This window comes from Plasmodium berghei (assembly GCF_900002375.2).
Source record: "Plasmodium berghei ANKA genome assembly, chromosome: 9".
Classification (NCBI taxonomy): Eukaryota; Apicomplexa; class Aconoidasida; order Haemosporida; family Plasmodiidae; genus Plasmodium; species Plasmodium berghei.
The window spans coordinates 1,181,276-1,199,162 of record NC_036167.2 but is presented as its reverse complement, the minus strand read 5'-3'; the positions used below and the strand labels follow the sequence as shown (position 1 = coordinate 1,199,162).

At 23.2% G+C, this 17,887-nt stretch overlaps 4 protein-coding genes across 4 annotated transcripts; 3 read left to right on the top strand and 1 right to left on the bottom strand.

The window, feature by feature from the left end:
• Nucleotides 1–264: 264 nt before the first annotated feature.
• On the top strand, nucleotides 265–7,647 carry PBANKA_0932800 (conserved protein, unknown function; the record flags this gene model as incomplete). Its single annotated transcript, XM_034564931.1, has 1 exon — nucleotides 265–7,647. One exon carries the CDS (start codon nucleotides 265–267, stop codon nucleotides 7,645–7,647), a length of 7,383 nt encoding a protein of 2,460 aa, XP_034421678.1.
• Nucleotides 7,648–8,185: 538 nt separating this feature from the next.
• Nucleotides 8,186–8,993, top strand: PBANKA_0932700 (conserved protein, unknown function; the record flags this gene model as incomplete). Its single annotated transcript, XM_034564929.1, has 3 exons — nucleotides 8,186–8,435; nucleotides 8,637–8,733; nucleotides 8,897–8,993. The coding sequence occupies 3 exons, from the start codon at nucleotides 8,186–8,188 to the stop codon at nucleotides 8,991–8,993; spliced, it is 444 nt and encodes a 147-aa protein (XP_034421677.1).
• Nucleotides 8,994–9,434: 441 nt separating this feature from the next.
• Nucleotides 9,435–11,554, bottom strand: PBANKA_0932600 (conserved protein, unknown function; the record flags this gene model as incomplete). The annotated part of the gene is made up of 12 exons (XM_034564928.1): nucleotides 9,435–9,544; nucleotides 9,661–9,761; nucleotides 9,868–9,908; nucleotides 10,003–10,024; nucleotides 10,105–10,170; nucleotides 10,266–10,311; nucleotides 10,413–10,445; nucleotides 10,556–10,633; nucleotides 10,735–10,804; nucleotides 10,998–11,060; nucleotides 11,179–11,315; nucleotides 11,419–11,554. 12 exons carry the CDS (start codon nucleotides 11,552–11,554, stop codon nucleotides 9,435–9,437), a joined length of 903 nt encoding a protein of 300 aa, XP_034421676.1.
• Nucleotides 11,555–14,263: 2,709 nt separating this feature from the next.
• PBANKA_0932500 (SET domain-containing protein 7, putative) lies at nucleotides 14,264–17,547 on the top strand (the record flags this gene model as incomplete). The annotated part of the gene is made up of 7 exons (XM_034564927.1): nucleotides 14,264–14,378; nucleotides 14,786–15,940; nucleotides 16,117–16,272; nucleotides 16,406–16,510; nucleotides 16,656–17,097; nucleotides 17,246–17,333; nucleotides 17,488–17,547. The coding sequence occupies 7 exons, from the start codon at nucleotides 14,264–14,266 to the stop codon at nucleotides 17,545–17,547; spliced, it is 2,121 nt and encodes a 706-aa protein (XP_034421675.1).
• Between the last annotated feature and the right edge of the window lie 340 nt (nucleotides 17,548–17,887).

The window sequence follows — 17,887 nt, the reverse complement described above, 5'->3', positions numbered from 1 at the left end:
TTTAATTTTTTAATACATATATATAATAATATTTTATTCCGTTTTTAGTTTCTAAATTTTCATGATAATTTTATCAAAATTTGAATAATTCAAATGGAAATACATATTAAAAAAAAATAATAAACTAAGCTTATTTTGTAAAAAATGTTTTTGTCTTTTAAATTTTTTGAAACGGGTAAATAAAAAAAAATAAAAAATTAATAAAATAAAGGGGGAAAATAAAGCAGACATACATAAAGAAGCATTACAAAGTGTACAAACAGGATGCACGAAAAAAATGATAATGAATCAGAAAGTAGTCAACGCTCTGAAAGCTGTAAAAATAGCAGCTATGGAATTATAAATGAGGAATTGCAAAAACCCAAAGTTAAGGATGATAATATTTTTAATTTAGAAAATAAAAAAAGTAATATTAATTATGATAATGATTTAAATAATAGTGAAGAAAAAATAGAAAAAAATATAACACTGTCAGATAGTTCTATTGCGAGTTCTTCCAAAAGTTCCATACCAGAATCAGAGGAAAATGAATCATTTTCAGTTTATTCTCAGGATTCTTCAAATTCAAATAAAGAAAATACGCCTAATGAAAATGATAAAACAGAATATGAATATATGAAGAAAAATATAAGTAAAGAAACTTTCGAATCGAATGAAGACAAATCTCATGTTTCAAAATTAAGTGTTGAAAAATCTGATTCTTCAAATATAAGTAAAATTAAATCATCCTCATCAAAAGTAAGTGAACTGGACAAATCTATTGAATCAAAATGTGTGCCACCATTTAGGTTAGAGGATGTTAAATCAATTCCATCTGAATTAAGTATAAATGAATCCAACGTAAGAAATTCAAATCTCACCGAAATGTTAAAAGATGAAGAAAATTGGGTTAAAAAGGAAAATTGTATAATGCATGAAACAGAAGCAATGGATAAAAACAGTGAATATAATTTAAGTGATAGTTTTAATGCCTCTTTTAAAAGCGAAAATACAGAAAAATTATTCAAATTTCTAAATAATATAAACGAAAGTACTCAAAGTGATAATGGATCATCATCAAATTATTCAATAAATTCTTCAATGTCAAATATTTCTAATATTAATAAAGAAGGAAGTTTAGTAAATTTATTTATAGAAAAAATCAAACTAAATAATATTTTAAATAATTTTAATAAATATAAAAATGCATTTTGCGTATCTTATTTTGTATATGAAGATCCTATGGAAATATTCAGTTTATATCAAGGTATCAATTGGTTACCAGAATTAAAAAACAGGTGCACTTCATTAAGCCAAATAGAATATATATCATCAAAAAATATTAAAAAAAATCATTCATCTGCTTATGCTAATTTTTGTCAATCTATAAACTTAATAAATAGAAAAAATGAATATTTGAATATGGAAGATGATAATATTTGTTATGTCTTTATTTCATTAGTTGGGGCAAATTTAGACAATTTTGAAAAGTTACATTATAATAACATATCTACTAAAAATATCCCTTTAAAAGGAGATAAGCAAAATGTGTTGTATGCTGATGAAGTTAACCCCCCACAAACTATTATGAAAAATGAAAAAAACGGTTATATTACTAGTAAATTTGATAATTTTAAAAGAGGCACTAACTTGGTGAAAAATATCGAATTTGGAATAGATAACAATTTAAATAAGCTAGATGAGACAAAAGAAAAATGGGCTCAAAATGATATTCCGGAATTTAACTCAGAAATCATGAATGAATATAAAAATGAAATTAGAAAAGTAGACTTAATGGAAAATAGCAAAATAATTATAGAAAACAAATATGAAGATTATCTACAAATTTTATGCTCTACTATAATTCCAATAAACTTACTAGATAACAAATTTATAAATAAAAAAAATAAAATGTATGATAATTATAATATGTATCCTCATTATGTTATTAGAATTATATTAAACAACTATTTGGACTCATTTAAAAAAAATGAAAAAGTAAATTTGTTTCATCTTATCAATAAATATAAAAATGAGTTTACTCCAATTGGTAGAATTAAGCTCATTGCTAATATTAGGAATGAATACTATATACCTGATTATTGTGATTTGTTTGATACAGCTAATTTGAATAACATGAGAGATAGAAATGGGCATAAATTAATAAATAAAATATTGAAATACGTAAGAATATATAAAATAAATGAAGATAACCAAGAAAATGAAAATAGCATATATCAAAATATAAATAATCTTTATTGCACGTTAGAAGCAGATATAAAAAAAGAAAAACAATTTTTTAATCAATCTATTTCATACATAAAAGAAAATATTTATAAATTTTACGATTATAAAAAATACACCATGATGGAAAAAAAATTGATTCAATGCATATTATCAATGTTGGAAGCGTCGAGAAAAAAAGGAAAGTATAACAAATGTAATAATCGCGACGGAAAAAATCGCAAACATTTTCGATTAAATGAAATAATTTGTTCCCATATAATAATTTATGTCCATTCTTTGTCAAATATAACGATAAAATTAAACATGTTGAAGGATTTCATTTCTGGGAACAATTTTTACTTGTTAATATTTTGGAACGAAGAAAGAATGGAAGAAAAAAATGTTGATAAATTAAAACTTAGAAATTCAAGAATTTTAAAATTAAATTCCGAAGATCAAATTGGAGTGAATTCAGTTTATCTAGATCATGAATACAAGTGTTTTGACAGGCAAACAACTCGAGATTATTCTGATATATACAGAAATAGTAACATAGTAAATATAAATTTGGCTTTTAATGGCTATATAATATTGCCATATAATCACAATTTGAAATATCCTGAAATAAATATTATACTATTTCACAATGACATACCTATATTAGATTTACCCGAAAATATTAAACTTAATAATTTATTTTTAAATAATGGGAATCAGATAAATAGGTCTCTTAAAATATATACACCTTATAATGAGCAGATTAAAAAATATTTGTCTATGGATAATTTTTGCCCACAAATTAATTTGTCTTTTTATACCCATCCAAATAATACCAATTTATGTAGTTCATCGAAATACAAATCATTATATAAAAATACAATGAACTGTGACATAAACGATAACATATATGCTTCTTATTCTGCTCCTAAATTTAATAAAAATGGACAAATTTATCTTTTCTTTGATGATAATATTGATAATTATGTCGCTAATTATATTTTTAAAAATGATTCTATATTGAAAACTGGGAAAGATAGTTTCTTTATACCTATTACTCATGAAAATGAAAAAGGAACCATTTTGTGTCCCCCAAATAAAAATTCGATAGAAAAAAAAAAACAGATAGTTCAATTTTCGAAACAAAAAACAAAAGAAGATAGTGACAAAATTAATAATAAAGATTATTTAAATATAGTAAAACGAAGTGATATACATAATTTTTATGAGCATAATGGAGACATACATATGTATGATCAAGACAACTATAACAAATATGTTCGTTCAATAAAAATTAATATTATAGATTTCGTAATAGCAGAAGGAGAGGGGTTACAAGGTGGAGAAATAAATGAGTGGCTTTCATTCTATGTATACACAAAAAATCATAAAAAGAATAATGTTTATAGTGGAGAAAATCTTAAAATCCGATTACAAGTAGAACCTGTTGGCCATCTAAGATCAGAATACGAAATAGATAAATATAAAAATAACGAATTTGATAAATATACTGATAATCAGAGTAATTCGGAGAACAAAAATTGTTATAAATGCAAAAATAAATTAGCTGGAGTTGATCACTTTTGCTATAAACCATTTAATGAGATAAACGAAACTATTGAGTATAATGTTGAAGATTTAAAAAATGGTATTTATAAAATTTTATATAAAATAAGTAAAACTGGAACAAAGAAGTTACATATATATTGTGATGGAATAAATATTATCGGATCTCCTTACGATATTAAAATATTTCATTCAAAATCTCATTCGAAATTTACTAAAATATTAGGAACAGGAGCTACACGATGCTTAGCTACTCCATTACTCAATTTGGAAACACATTTTATGAATAATGATAATTTGGAATATAATGAATTAAATGAGCATGATCTTAATTTATGTCATAAAAAAAGCGCAAAAGTTGACCATAATATATTGCAGCTAAAATTATTTGATCAAAAGATATCAGAAATGGAAGCAAACAATTCCAAATCTACAAAAAACCGACTGGCATCCCCAAATTTAAAAGAAACCAATGCGAATGACGAAAAGGAAAAAGAGAAACACAAAAGGACAATCGTAAATGATGAAGAAAATAAGGAAAAGAAAAAAGAAAAAATGAATGACCAAAATGAAAGCAAATCTAATGATATAAAAACTGAACAAACTAATGATGAAAAATTTTACGAAATTACTGTTATTAATAAAGATGCATTTCCAAAGCCTGATATTAATAAAAAAAATGAAGAAAAAGATGAAACCAAATTGTCTTATTTTTCTGAATATGACAATATGGTGAAAAATAATGAAAATATAATGATGAATAATAATATAATAAATATAAATACAGCAAATAAAGAAAAATATAAAAATTTGATGAAAAAAATGGAAATTGTGAACTCTTTTACTATAATCTTAAGTGACATGTATGGACAAAGAATACGAATCGGTAACGATAATGTTAAAGTAGTTGGTAAAAAAGGGGCTCATATTAAAAATGTTATTGACAATAATGATGGAAGTTATAAAATAGAATATGTAAGTTATTTTAAGGGAGAAAATGAAGAAACGTATATGAGCACAAATAACAATGTAAAAACAACTGAAGATATTAATGGTAGTTTTTCATTTGAAAATAAATATCGAAAAATACAAAATATAAACCCAGAAAACATTATAGAATTTTATAATGAATATTTATTTCAAGAAAAAAAATATTATGATAATATCATAATAAAGGAGTTTGAAAATCAGTTTAATAATATCCCCATATATTGTCAAATACATATATATGTAAATGAAGTAGAAATATTTGGTTCACCAATTAAGCCCATATTTATGAATATTCATAATATAATTCATTTTTATAATTTATATGATCAATATACTTACTCTGGTTTATTACTCAAAAATTTCGAATATTTATTACGAACAAATAATTATAAAAAATGCATTAACATGCTATCTAAATTTTATGGAAACTTTTTGGATGAATACGAATTGGGTTCAAACAATAGAAATTGCGATGTGCACATGAATAATTTTTTCCCTCTCAAATATCAAGAAAATCATAACACAATGTTTTCCTATGAAAATATAGGAAATGAATCTTTTTTTTTTAAAATTCCATTGAATATTTTAGATTTTAAAAAGAAGGGATTAATAAATGATGGTGTATTAACAGGAAAACCGGTCTGGAATTGGGAGGCAAATAAGTGTAAAGAGGAATTATGTGATAATATAGAAAAATTCCAAAAAGTAGACAATAATATCTATACTATGAAAAATGGAAATTTATGGGGAGATAAATATAATGATAATATTAGCACAGAAACTGAGTCATATTTCATAAATGAGTGGCTATATATGTATTTGCGCAAAATGGAATTGGACAAAGTCGATAAAAAACAAAACTTCAGTCTGAACTTGGCATATTCATTAAGTAACATTATATTGCATCATTTAGTTTATATGAAAAAATATAAATATTTTATAAATTGCAAGTTATATGAACATGATCTAATCCAAAATAATATATTAGACCAATTTAAAAAATTACTAGAAGAAGAATATAATAAAATGTTTGCTTATCAAACTAGTAATATTATAAACTATTGCAAACAAATAGGAAATGTGAAATTTAAAAGTCTTGAAGAATTAATAAAAGTATATAAAAATATATCATATGAATTAAAAAAATTAAATAAAATTGATTTAGCAAATGATTTTGATAAATGTTGTGAGAATATGTGCGAAGAGTTGTATTTAAAAAATATCGAAGCAAATTTAAAAAGAAAAGAAATAATGTTAAATAAATATGAAGATATAATCAATGAAAAAATAGGAAAAATAAATAAAATCAAAACAGAGCTAGAGAAATATAAAGAAATGAATAATAATAGTACGAATGTTGAAAAAGTATTAAATATATGCAATGTAAAAGTTAATAAAGCAATTCAAACTTACGATTATTTGTCTTATAAAAATGGATTTTTAAATGGTCTAATAAAATCTAGAGAAGAAAATGAAAATAATAAAAGTGACATCGCTAATTACAAACAGGCTTATTCGAAAAGCTTGGAAAAAAATATTTCAATTATGGTGAGAGAGAATTGGAAAAATTCATCCCCTTATGATAAGTTCACTTCTATTAAAAATGTATTGAAGAGCTGCCCAAGACTAAAAACAACTTTGGAAGAAACATTTAACTATTATAGCTGTAGTAATAATAAAAAAAATAATAAAATGAAAGATTTTCAAATTAAAAAAATCCAAGAAATAAAAATTATAGAAAACTTAGACAATTTAAAAAAAATCGAATTAAATGAAGATAATGTACTTGTGCAAAATGAACTATTGAATACTTCATACTTAACATATAATGCATACATATTATTAATAGCTGATCTTAATTGTAGTAAATATTTTATAAAAGACGTAGGCAATGTTTTATGGTTATTTGAAAAATTTTCAGTGCAGCATAATAGTTATAAAAATTTAAATAATCCATATAAATTAATGCGAGTTATCCCAAAGTATTTATTTATTCCATTAATTAGAGAATTGGCTTATTTAAATATGTTATATATTATTTCCGAATTTGTTATAATAAATGACGAGGATCAAAATATATATTTGAAAATTAATCACCCATCTAGATTATCATCATTCTATCATTTTATTAAACATTCATTTATCGATTTTTATGAAAACTTAAGTTCTCAACAAAATTTCCAAAATTTTAAAGAAGACCTTATAGAACCATATGATCAACAAGATGTAAAAAACCAAAATGAAAAAGATGATCCTGCACCAATACATATAAATCTTCACGAGTTTGAAACGTATTTTAATAATGAATTGCCATTAGTTGTTAAGCATAAAAATTTTGAAAAAACATTCCCATTACTTTTTGAATATTATGCAAAATTTTCGATTTCTAGGGATTCGAAAAAAGAACCTAATTATTCTCAAAATGATATTCATTCATCGAGAAACACGTCTACTAACCATAATAAAAATAATAATGATAATAGTATCAATACCAATGATCAAATCAGCATACAAACAAAAGATAATTCAGAAAATAATAATAAATTTGTTTCAGTTGCTATGTTTATACGATTTTTACGAGAATTTGGTATAATTCCGCATTTTTTTAGCAATAATGTTGCAATAAAAATTTTAAACTCTTTTATGAAAGACAAAAAAAAATTAGATTATAATGATTTTTCTCATGCTATCATTTTATCTATTTGTGAATGTGTTAAAAAAAATATCCTTGCTCAATATAATATGTTGAAAATGAATAAACAGCTTGGATCAAAAATTGAGACTGAAAAAATTTTTAATCAAAATTATATTTCCTATGAAACAAAGGAGTTGGTTTATCTTTTTGGATTATCCGATCTTCGCATTGTAAAATCGAAGATAAATTCTTGAATAAATTTACACCATTTTTCAAATTTATTTATATCATACATTATAGTTTTTTTTTCATGTATATATATGCATATGTATGTATGTGCAAATTTTTTCCGTATTTTTTTTATCCTTTTCCCAATACAACATTTTTTTATATGAATAAGTGCTACACAGCGAAATTTATTTTTTCTTCGTTTTAATGAAATGCTATGTGTAGTATTTTTTTTTCTTATTCCTCCTTTTGAAAAAAATTATCTCCATTTTGCTAAAACATTTTTCACACAACATATATTAACATGCTCATCACGTGAACATATATTTTTTTTAAATTAATATATATAATATATTTATGAAGGTATTACGGATTTATAATTGCTATCCTTTCTCCATTCGGACTGCGAAAATATCCCTCCAAAACGATAACTACATGCTTAAAAACAAAGCAAACGTGTTACATGGGGTAAAATAAAAAAAATAGTACTCATGGGCAATAATAGTAATAGTAATAATTAATTGGAATAATAATAATAATATAAAATAGTAATATTAAAAAATAATGGGTGCTGTGAAACTTATAATTGAACAGAATAATGTAAAGCGTTTAAACCAGTATAACAGTGTGCTTGACTTTTTACTGTCATTATACAAGCTTACTAGTTTTAAGTATAGCTTACCAAATTTCCAAATAAATAATAATACCCTAAAAAAAAATGCTGATAATATTTTCGTAAATCGAACTAATGAATATTTAAAAAAATTATTCGAATCGATTTCTACGTTATATTGGAAAGGCAGAAAATGGAAAGGTATTGAAAAATTAAAAAAAATAAAATAAAACTAAATGAGTCAAATTCAGCTAATCTATATAAGAAAAGCTTTATTCATGCAAATGATCATCACAATGAATTCATGTTACTCTCAATGTAGACCTAACATCAATCTCATAGAAAGCGGAATACACCTATTGTACAAACATTTAGCATATTTTTAATAAATAATTTTTATAGGTACATATTGGCCAAGTAAGTGGAAGTGGTATCATCGACATGGGTACTGGGCAACACGGAAAAAACTTCTCTCTTTTGACAAATATAGGCCATACCGGTAATTATAAAAACAAAAACATAGTAAAAATAGTAGAAAATAATATAAAAATAATTTAATTCAAACCACAATAATAATGTAGCTAATCATAAATTTGTGTGTGAAAAAAATATGGTTTAAAAATACTAGCATTTTTTGATGTTATAATTTTCTTCTTTTGCAGATACCATGAAGTTAAGGGATACGGAAAAAAAAAAATAAAAGATTGGCAAGATTTTTCGTATTATAGACCATTAAAGCAAGCAACAAGGTTTTGGTGAGCCATGCTATGGCTATATTAAATAGACTTATATATTATTTAAATTGCTTCTCATAATATTTTAACAATGAACATTTTTTTAATTTTACAATTTGTATACACTGTTTGTGTGTGTATTATTATAAAATTCTTTTATACATATATGCATTCATACATGTATATATATATCTTTTAGCATCATTTTTTGTATAATTAAAAAAAAACAACCCAATTTTATTAGTTGAAAAAAAAATTATAATTTTTATTTTAAAAGCACAAGCAAAGAAGTATTTTCCCCTTTTTCGAAAATTATAAACAATTAAAAAAAAATAAAAGACTGGTTATATATTTTCATATTGTATATACTTCTTGAGCTAAAAATAAACAAATAAACACATATTAATATGTGCTTAAATCGATATAATAAGCTTTTAGTTTCCTTTTTTTTTATCTATTATTTTTTTTATTGGCTTGCTGCAAATCCATTTATTAAATTCGATGGAGATATTCCTTCTCTCAATTTTAAAATGATTCTATCAGGATTTTTAACTCTAGATTGTCTAGGAATAATAACTTTAAAAAAAAATCATATATACAATTAAAACATTTTATTCATAGCAATAAGTATAACATTATTTTTTAATTTGTTTGCATTTTGTTATTTCCAACATTGTTAATTTATATTGTACCATTTACATGCCCATATGACCCAGTTTTTACATCTGCTAAATCGGAAACTACAGGTAAATCCGTTAGGAGAGTTAATATTGATCCGCATATCCATCGATTTCTGTTTTAAAATTAAGAAAATTCACATTTATAACTTTTTCTATTCATCATTTATCAATTAAATTTTATATAAATATATACATTTATCTATCTATTTATAAATAAACCTATCCGACGTAGTTTCCCTTTGTAGCAATATTAAGGTAGCCTATAATTTGTGTATGTGAAAAAAAATAAAATAAATCATATGTGCATGTAAAGTAAAGAAAATTACCCTTTTATCCATCTAAGAATAATAATACCATTGGAGTTCCAAGTTTTTTCCTGTAATAAAAGATATGCATATGTATATGCTGAAAATGTATATATATATTCACATAAATTCACATATTTATTTATATTACATTAACTGCTTGTTTTCAATCCTTGAGGCAAGTGATTTTAATCTTCCTAGAGACTTTATTGCTAATCTGAGGTGCCAAAAGACAAATAAAATCAACACAATCCATCTAAATAAACAATAAATATTCGAATTAATAAATATGTGTATGTATATGTTTATTACCGTCCGCCTGCTAATACCCGTGCCGTTAAGCTAGTTATTTCCTTCGCTGTGATCACAAATTCATCAGGCACGAAAATGAATATGCGTATATATATGTGGATAAATATTTATTATTAGACAGTTGTATTTACTAATTTATTTTTTAACCATTATGATAAACTTCTTTTATGTCTTCAAGAGCTATATATATGATTTTAAAATACAAAAAAAAAATTAATTGTGCACATTCAAAAAGCGGAAAATAATTTGAAGATAATATATTTATAATGAAATAAATTTATTCCACTTACCATCGAACGTACATAACATTTGTTCTTGCAAATTTTTAATTGATTTACATGCATTCACATCAGGTAAATTTTCTATGCCTATAATATATTTTATTTTAACCCCCCAAAACTACCTATATATATGTTTTGCATAGTATATATATACATACATGTACTATACTATTTAAAGAGTATTTAACCTAATGTTTCTAAGGTTTTTTTGCTTTTATTAGATAGAGTAATAATGTCTTGAAGCCATGGTGGTATTTCCTAAGCATTTATAAAGGAAGTGCGAAATAAAATAAATGATAATATAACAACAAAAATACAAATAAAATTTTCAAATATTTTTTGAAGCATTTTAACTAAAAGAATTAAATAATCCCCCAACAATATAGTTAATGATAAGATTAAATAAGTTATATGCATATGTTTTGTATATATTTATTTAAATGGAAATTACATAATACATTTCATTTTGGAAATAATAATTATCAGGTCTTTGATCAGAGTATTTCATTTTATTCTATAAACAATCCAATTAAATTAAAATAAAATTATTTTTGTCATTGTTTAATTGTTGCTATATGTGTTGTCATAATTTAATTTTTTATAACTATTTAAATAATTAATTAATCGTATACTATATCATCCATTAGCTCTTTAGCATCCTCATTCATTTCAGATTGCATAGCATTATCTAAATTTTCATCAGGAATATTATACCGATATTTCCTCAATCCTAAATTTAGTTTTTTTTTGAATGGTAAATCTACTGGACCTATAAAAGACATCCCCATAATATATTATATACTTATCCTTAAATAAAATAATAAATAAGATTTATTCCAATATATGAATTTCCATTTTTGTTTTTTTCATACCGTTAGGTATATTTCCTGTGGCCAACGTTGCCAAAACAACAGACCTTTTAATTGATTCCAATGACTCACTAAATAAATATGGCTCTATTATTAAATAGTAGAAAAAAAAATTAATAATTTTTATAGTAAGATTCATTTTCATTTTTAAATAATTGAAAAAATATTATTCTTCCTTATCATTGATTATTTATTGTGTCTACATGTATGTGTATCGATCACATATATGCAAAATTGTTTTATAAGAATAATTTACGAGGATTTTTATTTATTTAATAAAATTGATTTTGTCAAACAATTATCGTTGTATAAATATATGCATGTGTTTTATTTTATTTATTATTATATTTTTTAATATATATAAAATGTGTACATACCAAGCAGCGGATTTAATTAATATAATATATATATACAAGGTATCATAATGCTAGTTACTCTTGAAAAATATGTTAATATATTTTTTTATTTATTTAAAAAAAAATAACAACATATACTATATTTTCCACGGTGTTGCATTTGGATACATTTCCGATATTAAAAAAAAGGAGAACAAAAAATTAAAAAAATAATTAAGAAATGAAAATGATATTTATGTATAAATAACCTTTTGGTATGCATAACATATTATGTATAAATTGCAAATTCCTTTAGACCTTTATTTAATATATCATATGAGAAAGAAAATATTTTATGACTATTAAAAAATAAAATGGAAATTTTCACGCAATTGCAACGATACCAACAAATTAAGTCTTTTAATATAAAACATACGTTGAATATTTTGTGTCTATAATTTTATTTAATAAAAATTTTCTTAAATGCAAAATAAATTACCTTATTTAGGAATAATATGTAAGACTTGAAAAAAAACATGTACACGGATATATATATATCAATTCTTTCCTTTTTTGGCATGAGAATAATATTAATTACTATGATTAAAAATCATCATTCAAAGAATAATAAAAAGTCAAGGATGCTGTATTATCAAAATTCGCACACATTTATTATCACAAGAATTAAAAAAAAGGTTTTTAAGAAACAAAAATTTACTTAGACAACATACTAAGAAACATATATATTTTTTATAAAATTTTTATCTGCACATTTAGTGATATTCAATGTACAAGTTTCTCCAGAAATATATTTAACTTATATGCGAATATTTAAAATGTGCAATTTTATTTTTTGTGCTTTGGGGATGTATAAAAAATCCTAATACGTCGAATTTTTACAATTTGCTTATACAGTCTCCACGAAAAATGTGTAATAAAATAAGAGTTGCATAACTAGGAGTAAACATCATTAGAATTAAAAAAAAATAATTTGTTTTGTTATTTTAAAACATTTATAGTAAATATATATTATGTTTTTTAATTGTATTCCTCTCATATCTAAGTATATTACATGGTATTATATAATATCAAAAAATGAAAAAATAAGTAATCATACAGTTTTATATGCTGCACCAAAGTATTTGAGAAATAAAAAAATATAAAATTAAGGAATGCAATGTAATATTTATAGGAATCAAGGGTTATATATATATTTATTCATTCAATGTTTTCTATATCATATAAATGCATATATTTAAACATAATGTGACTTTATTGAGAATGTTATTATGTATATTTTTTTATTATATATATTTTTAGCTATATTATTAAATTTAAGTGTTTTTTTGAAAATAAAAAATAATAGTAATAAATTGTTAGGATATTATAGTTGTGTGTAAAGTATTTTTATTATTAATGTGCACAAGTTTTTATAAAATTTGTAAAAAATTTTATATTAAAAATATAGATAAACTGCATAAAAAAATAATATCTGCATATATTATGTTTTTGCGAATACATATATAATGCTATGTTAGCGTAGATAACATATTTATATATAAAAGTTATACAAATGTGTATGCATATATAAATTTAATGAAAAATACAATTTGTTATCTTAAGTATGAAATATAATTTATTCATGCATTTTTTTGTGTGTTTTTTCGTTTGCCTGCACATGGACAATATATGTTCATTATTATACATGTAATAATTATTCCTATTAATAATTTGTTTGTTTAATTGTCCTTGACATATTTATTTAAGATTTATTATATATATTTTTTATTATTTTTTTGTCGCTTTATCTCTATTTGTCCTAATTTTATACTCAAAGAAAGTATTAACTAATAATTGTATATATATACATGCACATATACATAGATAGCTGCATATATACATAACTGCTTATATTATCAATAATATCTTAAATGCTTTAGATTATTATTATAAATTCATTTATTTTCTTCGAAAGGGTTGTTGAATGTATTAATAAAATTGTTATAGATAATTTATATTCACTGTTTTCCAAAAATTTACATATAAAATTTTAATTACAATAATTAGAGGGCAGCTTTATGTGTAAGCATTTATATATACATTGGAATAATATAAATAACATTATAATATGTACAATATATTTGTAATTATTGCTTTGTATTTTTTTTATATTATTATTATGATTTTTATATAGGGATATGGAATTATGAACTTTTTAAAATCGTGTAATGATTTTCTAACCGTTTCGTAAGATTAAATGCGTTTTATAGGTGCAAATTATTTTGGATAGTATATTTTTTTTTCCGTTGTGTCCACTTCTCCATATATTTATGATCAAATGCACACACTTACGAAATGACGCTTCAATGAATTCCATTTTTCACAAACAATAAGCTAGTTTATTTAAGCACATACATATATTATATATTATATATGTATGTATGTATATATGTACATATGAGTGGTAAGTAATAACAGCACACGAAAAAATACGTATAATACAATAAATAAATATGGAAACAATTCTCAGAAAACTTAGAAGATCTAATAAAAAAGAGGAACATATCGAAGAAATAGATGCAATTGATGAAGAGAGCTGGGCCCAAGCTAAAACCCTAGATTTCGAAGGTAATTTTTTTATATTTTTTATATATGCAATTAATTAGTTAATTAATCAATTAATCAATCAATCAATCAATCAATCAATCAATCTGGCTATTCATTTATCGTCTTACCTATCATGCACCCTTTTTGCATTTTTGTTTTTATGATATGAAAATAAAAAATTCTTGAACTTATTACGTGTCTAGTTATATACGTATTTGTATTTCATTATGCATTATATTATATTATCGCTCATTGAAAAAAAATATTAAAAAAGCATAATAGTATTTTATAATATGCAATCGACTATGATTATATTCCTTTATTTGCCTAGTCCATCAACGTTGATTTATTATTCCACGTGTATTCAAGCTTATATATGGTTATTATTGAAAATATTTGTTTGATTTTATTAATTTCCTTATTTTTAGACGATTCTTATAATTACAAATCTAATACAAAATATAAAAAAAACAATAATAAAATCGAAAAACGTGAAGATATACCAGAAGACATATATTTAGAAAATGATGAATTAGAAAATTCAAATAATAATATAAACGAAAATTATTATATAAATTCCATTTCATTATTGAATGAGTATTTGCATAATGTTAGTACGGATATAACTAAGGAATATTATATAAAAAAGGGAAACAAATATTATAATAAATATCAGAATGGTAATACAAATAGGGGAGAATACGCTCAAAAAATGTTCGATAAATGCGTATGCGAAACGAAAGAATATTCTGAAATAGACAATGAAATGAATATGCTTGAAGAAGCATCCATTGAAAGGATAAAAATAAAAAAATTAAATAAAAAACGTCAACAAGTCAAAGAAGTATTAGAAGAAGATGATGATATTGACGAGGGTGAAGATTACGAAATTGAAGACTACGAAATCGAAGAAGTAGAAAATAATGATTATAAATATATAGAAGATACAATAGAATTATATGATAAAGAAAACGATGAGATATTTGAGCAAAACCAAACAGATAATAACAATAATGAAAACTTGGTAGAAAATAAAGAGGAAATAGTAAATGAGGCAGAAGAAGATGAAAAATATGTTGAAGAAAAATTAGATATATATACTAATGAACAAATAGATAATGAAGTAGAAATTGCGCATATCAAAGGGAAAGGCAGATGCATGTTTACAAGAAAAGAATTAAATCCTGGTAATATAATATTTATTGAAAAACCTTTATTAATTATAATTCCAAGCCTAAATGAAACATTATGGGAAATTTTAAACAATTTAAATAATGAACAACCTTTTGAGTTGCCACTTAGATGGCATTATGCTGCATTGTGCACCATAACAATGCTTAATGATGATGATTTTAATGCATGTATTGATAAATGGATACCGGAACCTGACAAAGATCCGGATGATGATGTTTTCAATGTTTTAGATAAAGTGTGTGACATCAAAACTACTAAAAGTGGGGGAAAGTATTATTATTATAAAAATAAATTAATAGACCCCAATATTTACGATCGAATAATACAAGTATGGCATTACAATGCATTTGGTCATCACACAGATTCCGAGGGTCTTGTTCTATATAACCGTAAGAAGAAAATGAAAAATATTTGCAAATATATATATATATATATATATAGTAGTGGGAAACGATTAAAAATTGATAAAAATTTAATAACCACTAATGTAGTGAATATATACATATTGACATAGTATATAACTATATTCGATAATACATTATATAATTCCAATTTTTTTTTGAAGGTATTTCCATGCTTGCCCATAGTTGTAATTCAACTGCTTGCTGGCATTATGGAGAAAATGATAGTTTTGTTTTACGGGCAAGAGTAAAACTAAATGTAGGGGATGAACTTACAATATCATATCTCGGGGATGACGATTTATATAAATCATCTAATAGTAAAACTAAAAAATAACTCGAAATTTTACAAAAAAATATGTGGAATAGGAAAATAAAAATTGTATAATGCATTCTATTTCATTTTTCTAATTCCAATTATACAAAATGATAACACTGTTCATATTTTTATAGTCAGGAGAGAAAAACTCACTAACTGGTTATTTGTTTGCATGTGCAATCGATGCTCCAATCCTGTGGATTACTCAAGAGGATTTAAATGCGCAACTTGTGGAATAGGTAAAAATAATACAGTAAAATGAATTTTGTTTACATTTCTTTGCTCTCATGTATATCAAATTTCTTATGTACAAATAATTATATAGCTAAATATTTATATTCAGTGTCATTATGCAAAAAAATTTGTTTGATAATTTGTTTTTAGGAACATTTTTTATAAAAAGTGAATATAATTGTGAAACACCAATAATAACAAAATGTAACATTTGTTTATCAGAAATAACTGAAAGTACAGCTTTAGAGTATATCGAATATGAAAATAGTTATATTGAAAGGCTTGAAGAAACAAATAAAAATGATTTAGCAGATGCACTAGCTGTATATATACAAGCTGAAAAAATATTTACTCAACATTGGGTAATGTATCAATTATATACAATATTATTTGAAGGATATCGAGACTCTTGTGAATGGGGAAAAGCTATATATTATCAAATGCAGAGAATTCGATATGCCATCGAAGTAATACCTAGAGCTAATTATGTACTAGCTTGGCTATACGAAGAATTAGGTGAAGCTCATGCTAATTCAATCAATACTGGAATATTAGCGACAGAGGATGATTATAAAATTACCTATGAAGAGAAGTAATATACTATCCAATTAAAATAATTTTATATATATTGCATTTATGAAGTATACACATGCATACTTATATTCATAATTTTTATTTCTAATATTTATAATACAAATTTTTAAAAATTATATCACGAATATATGTTATTTTCTTTTTAGAAAAAGGATTTGCTCATTTTTTTTAAGATCAATACATTTATTAGAAATATTATGTGGATATTCTCACGATTACCTAAAGGATTCATTAGTAAGAAACAAAAAGGAACCTTTATAAAAATAAAATATTCTTATATAATCTTTATGTTTTCCTTTAAAAACGTGTATTACATCTATATAAGAATCATGCTAAATACAATACATTCTTTTATATTTTCAATATTTTTTGGTTGTTTCCCTCTTAGAACAAATACTATAGAATTGAAGGATTAACTGCTACAGACGCATTGCAAACAGATGAATAATTGCATAAATATATTAATATATATTTTTCTAAAACTTTCTTATAATATATAAATACATATCCATTTATATATATTATTGGAATCGCCCTTTTATAATGCCAAATTTGTTTTATTTTTATATTTTTTTTTCTAACATAAAAGAAAAAACTTTTTATATTTTGATGAATTATCTATAACTTTGAATTTTTTAGAAATTTGTTAATTAAAATAATACAAATTATTCTTATTTTTCTCATACCAAATATGATTATGATTTGTTCATATAGACAATATATATACCATATTATGTTAATATACTTAAACATTAAATCTTAAAAGGTATTTTATGTCTTTCTTATAT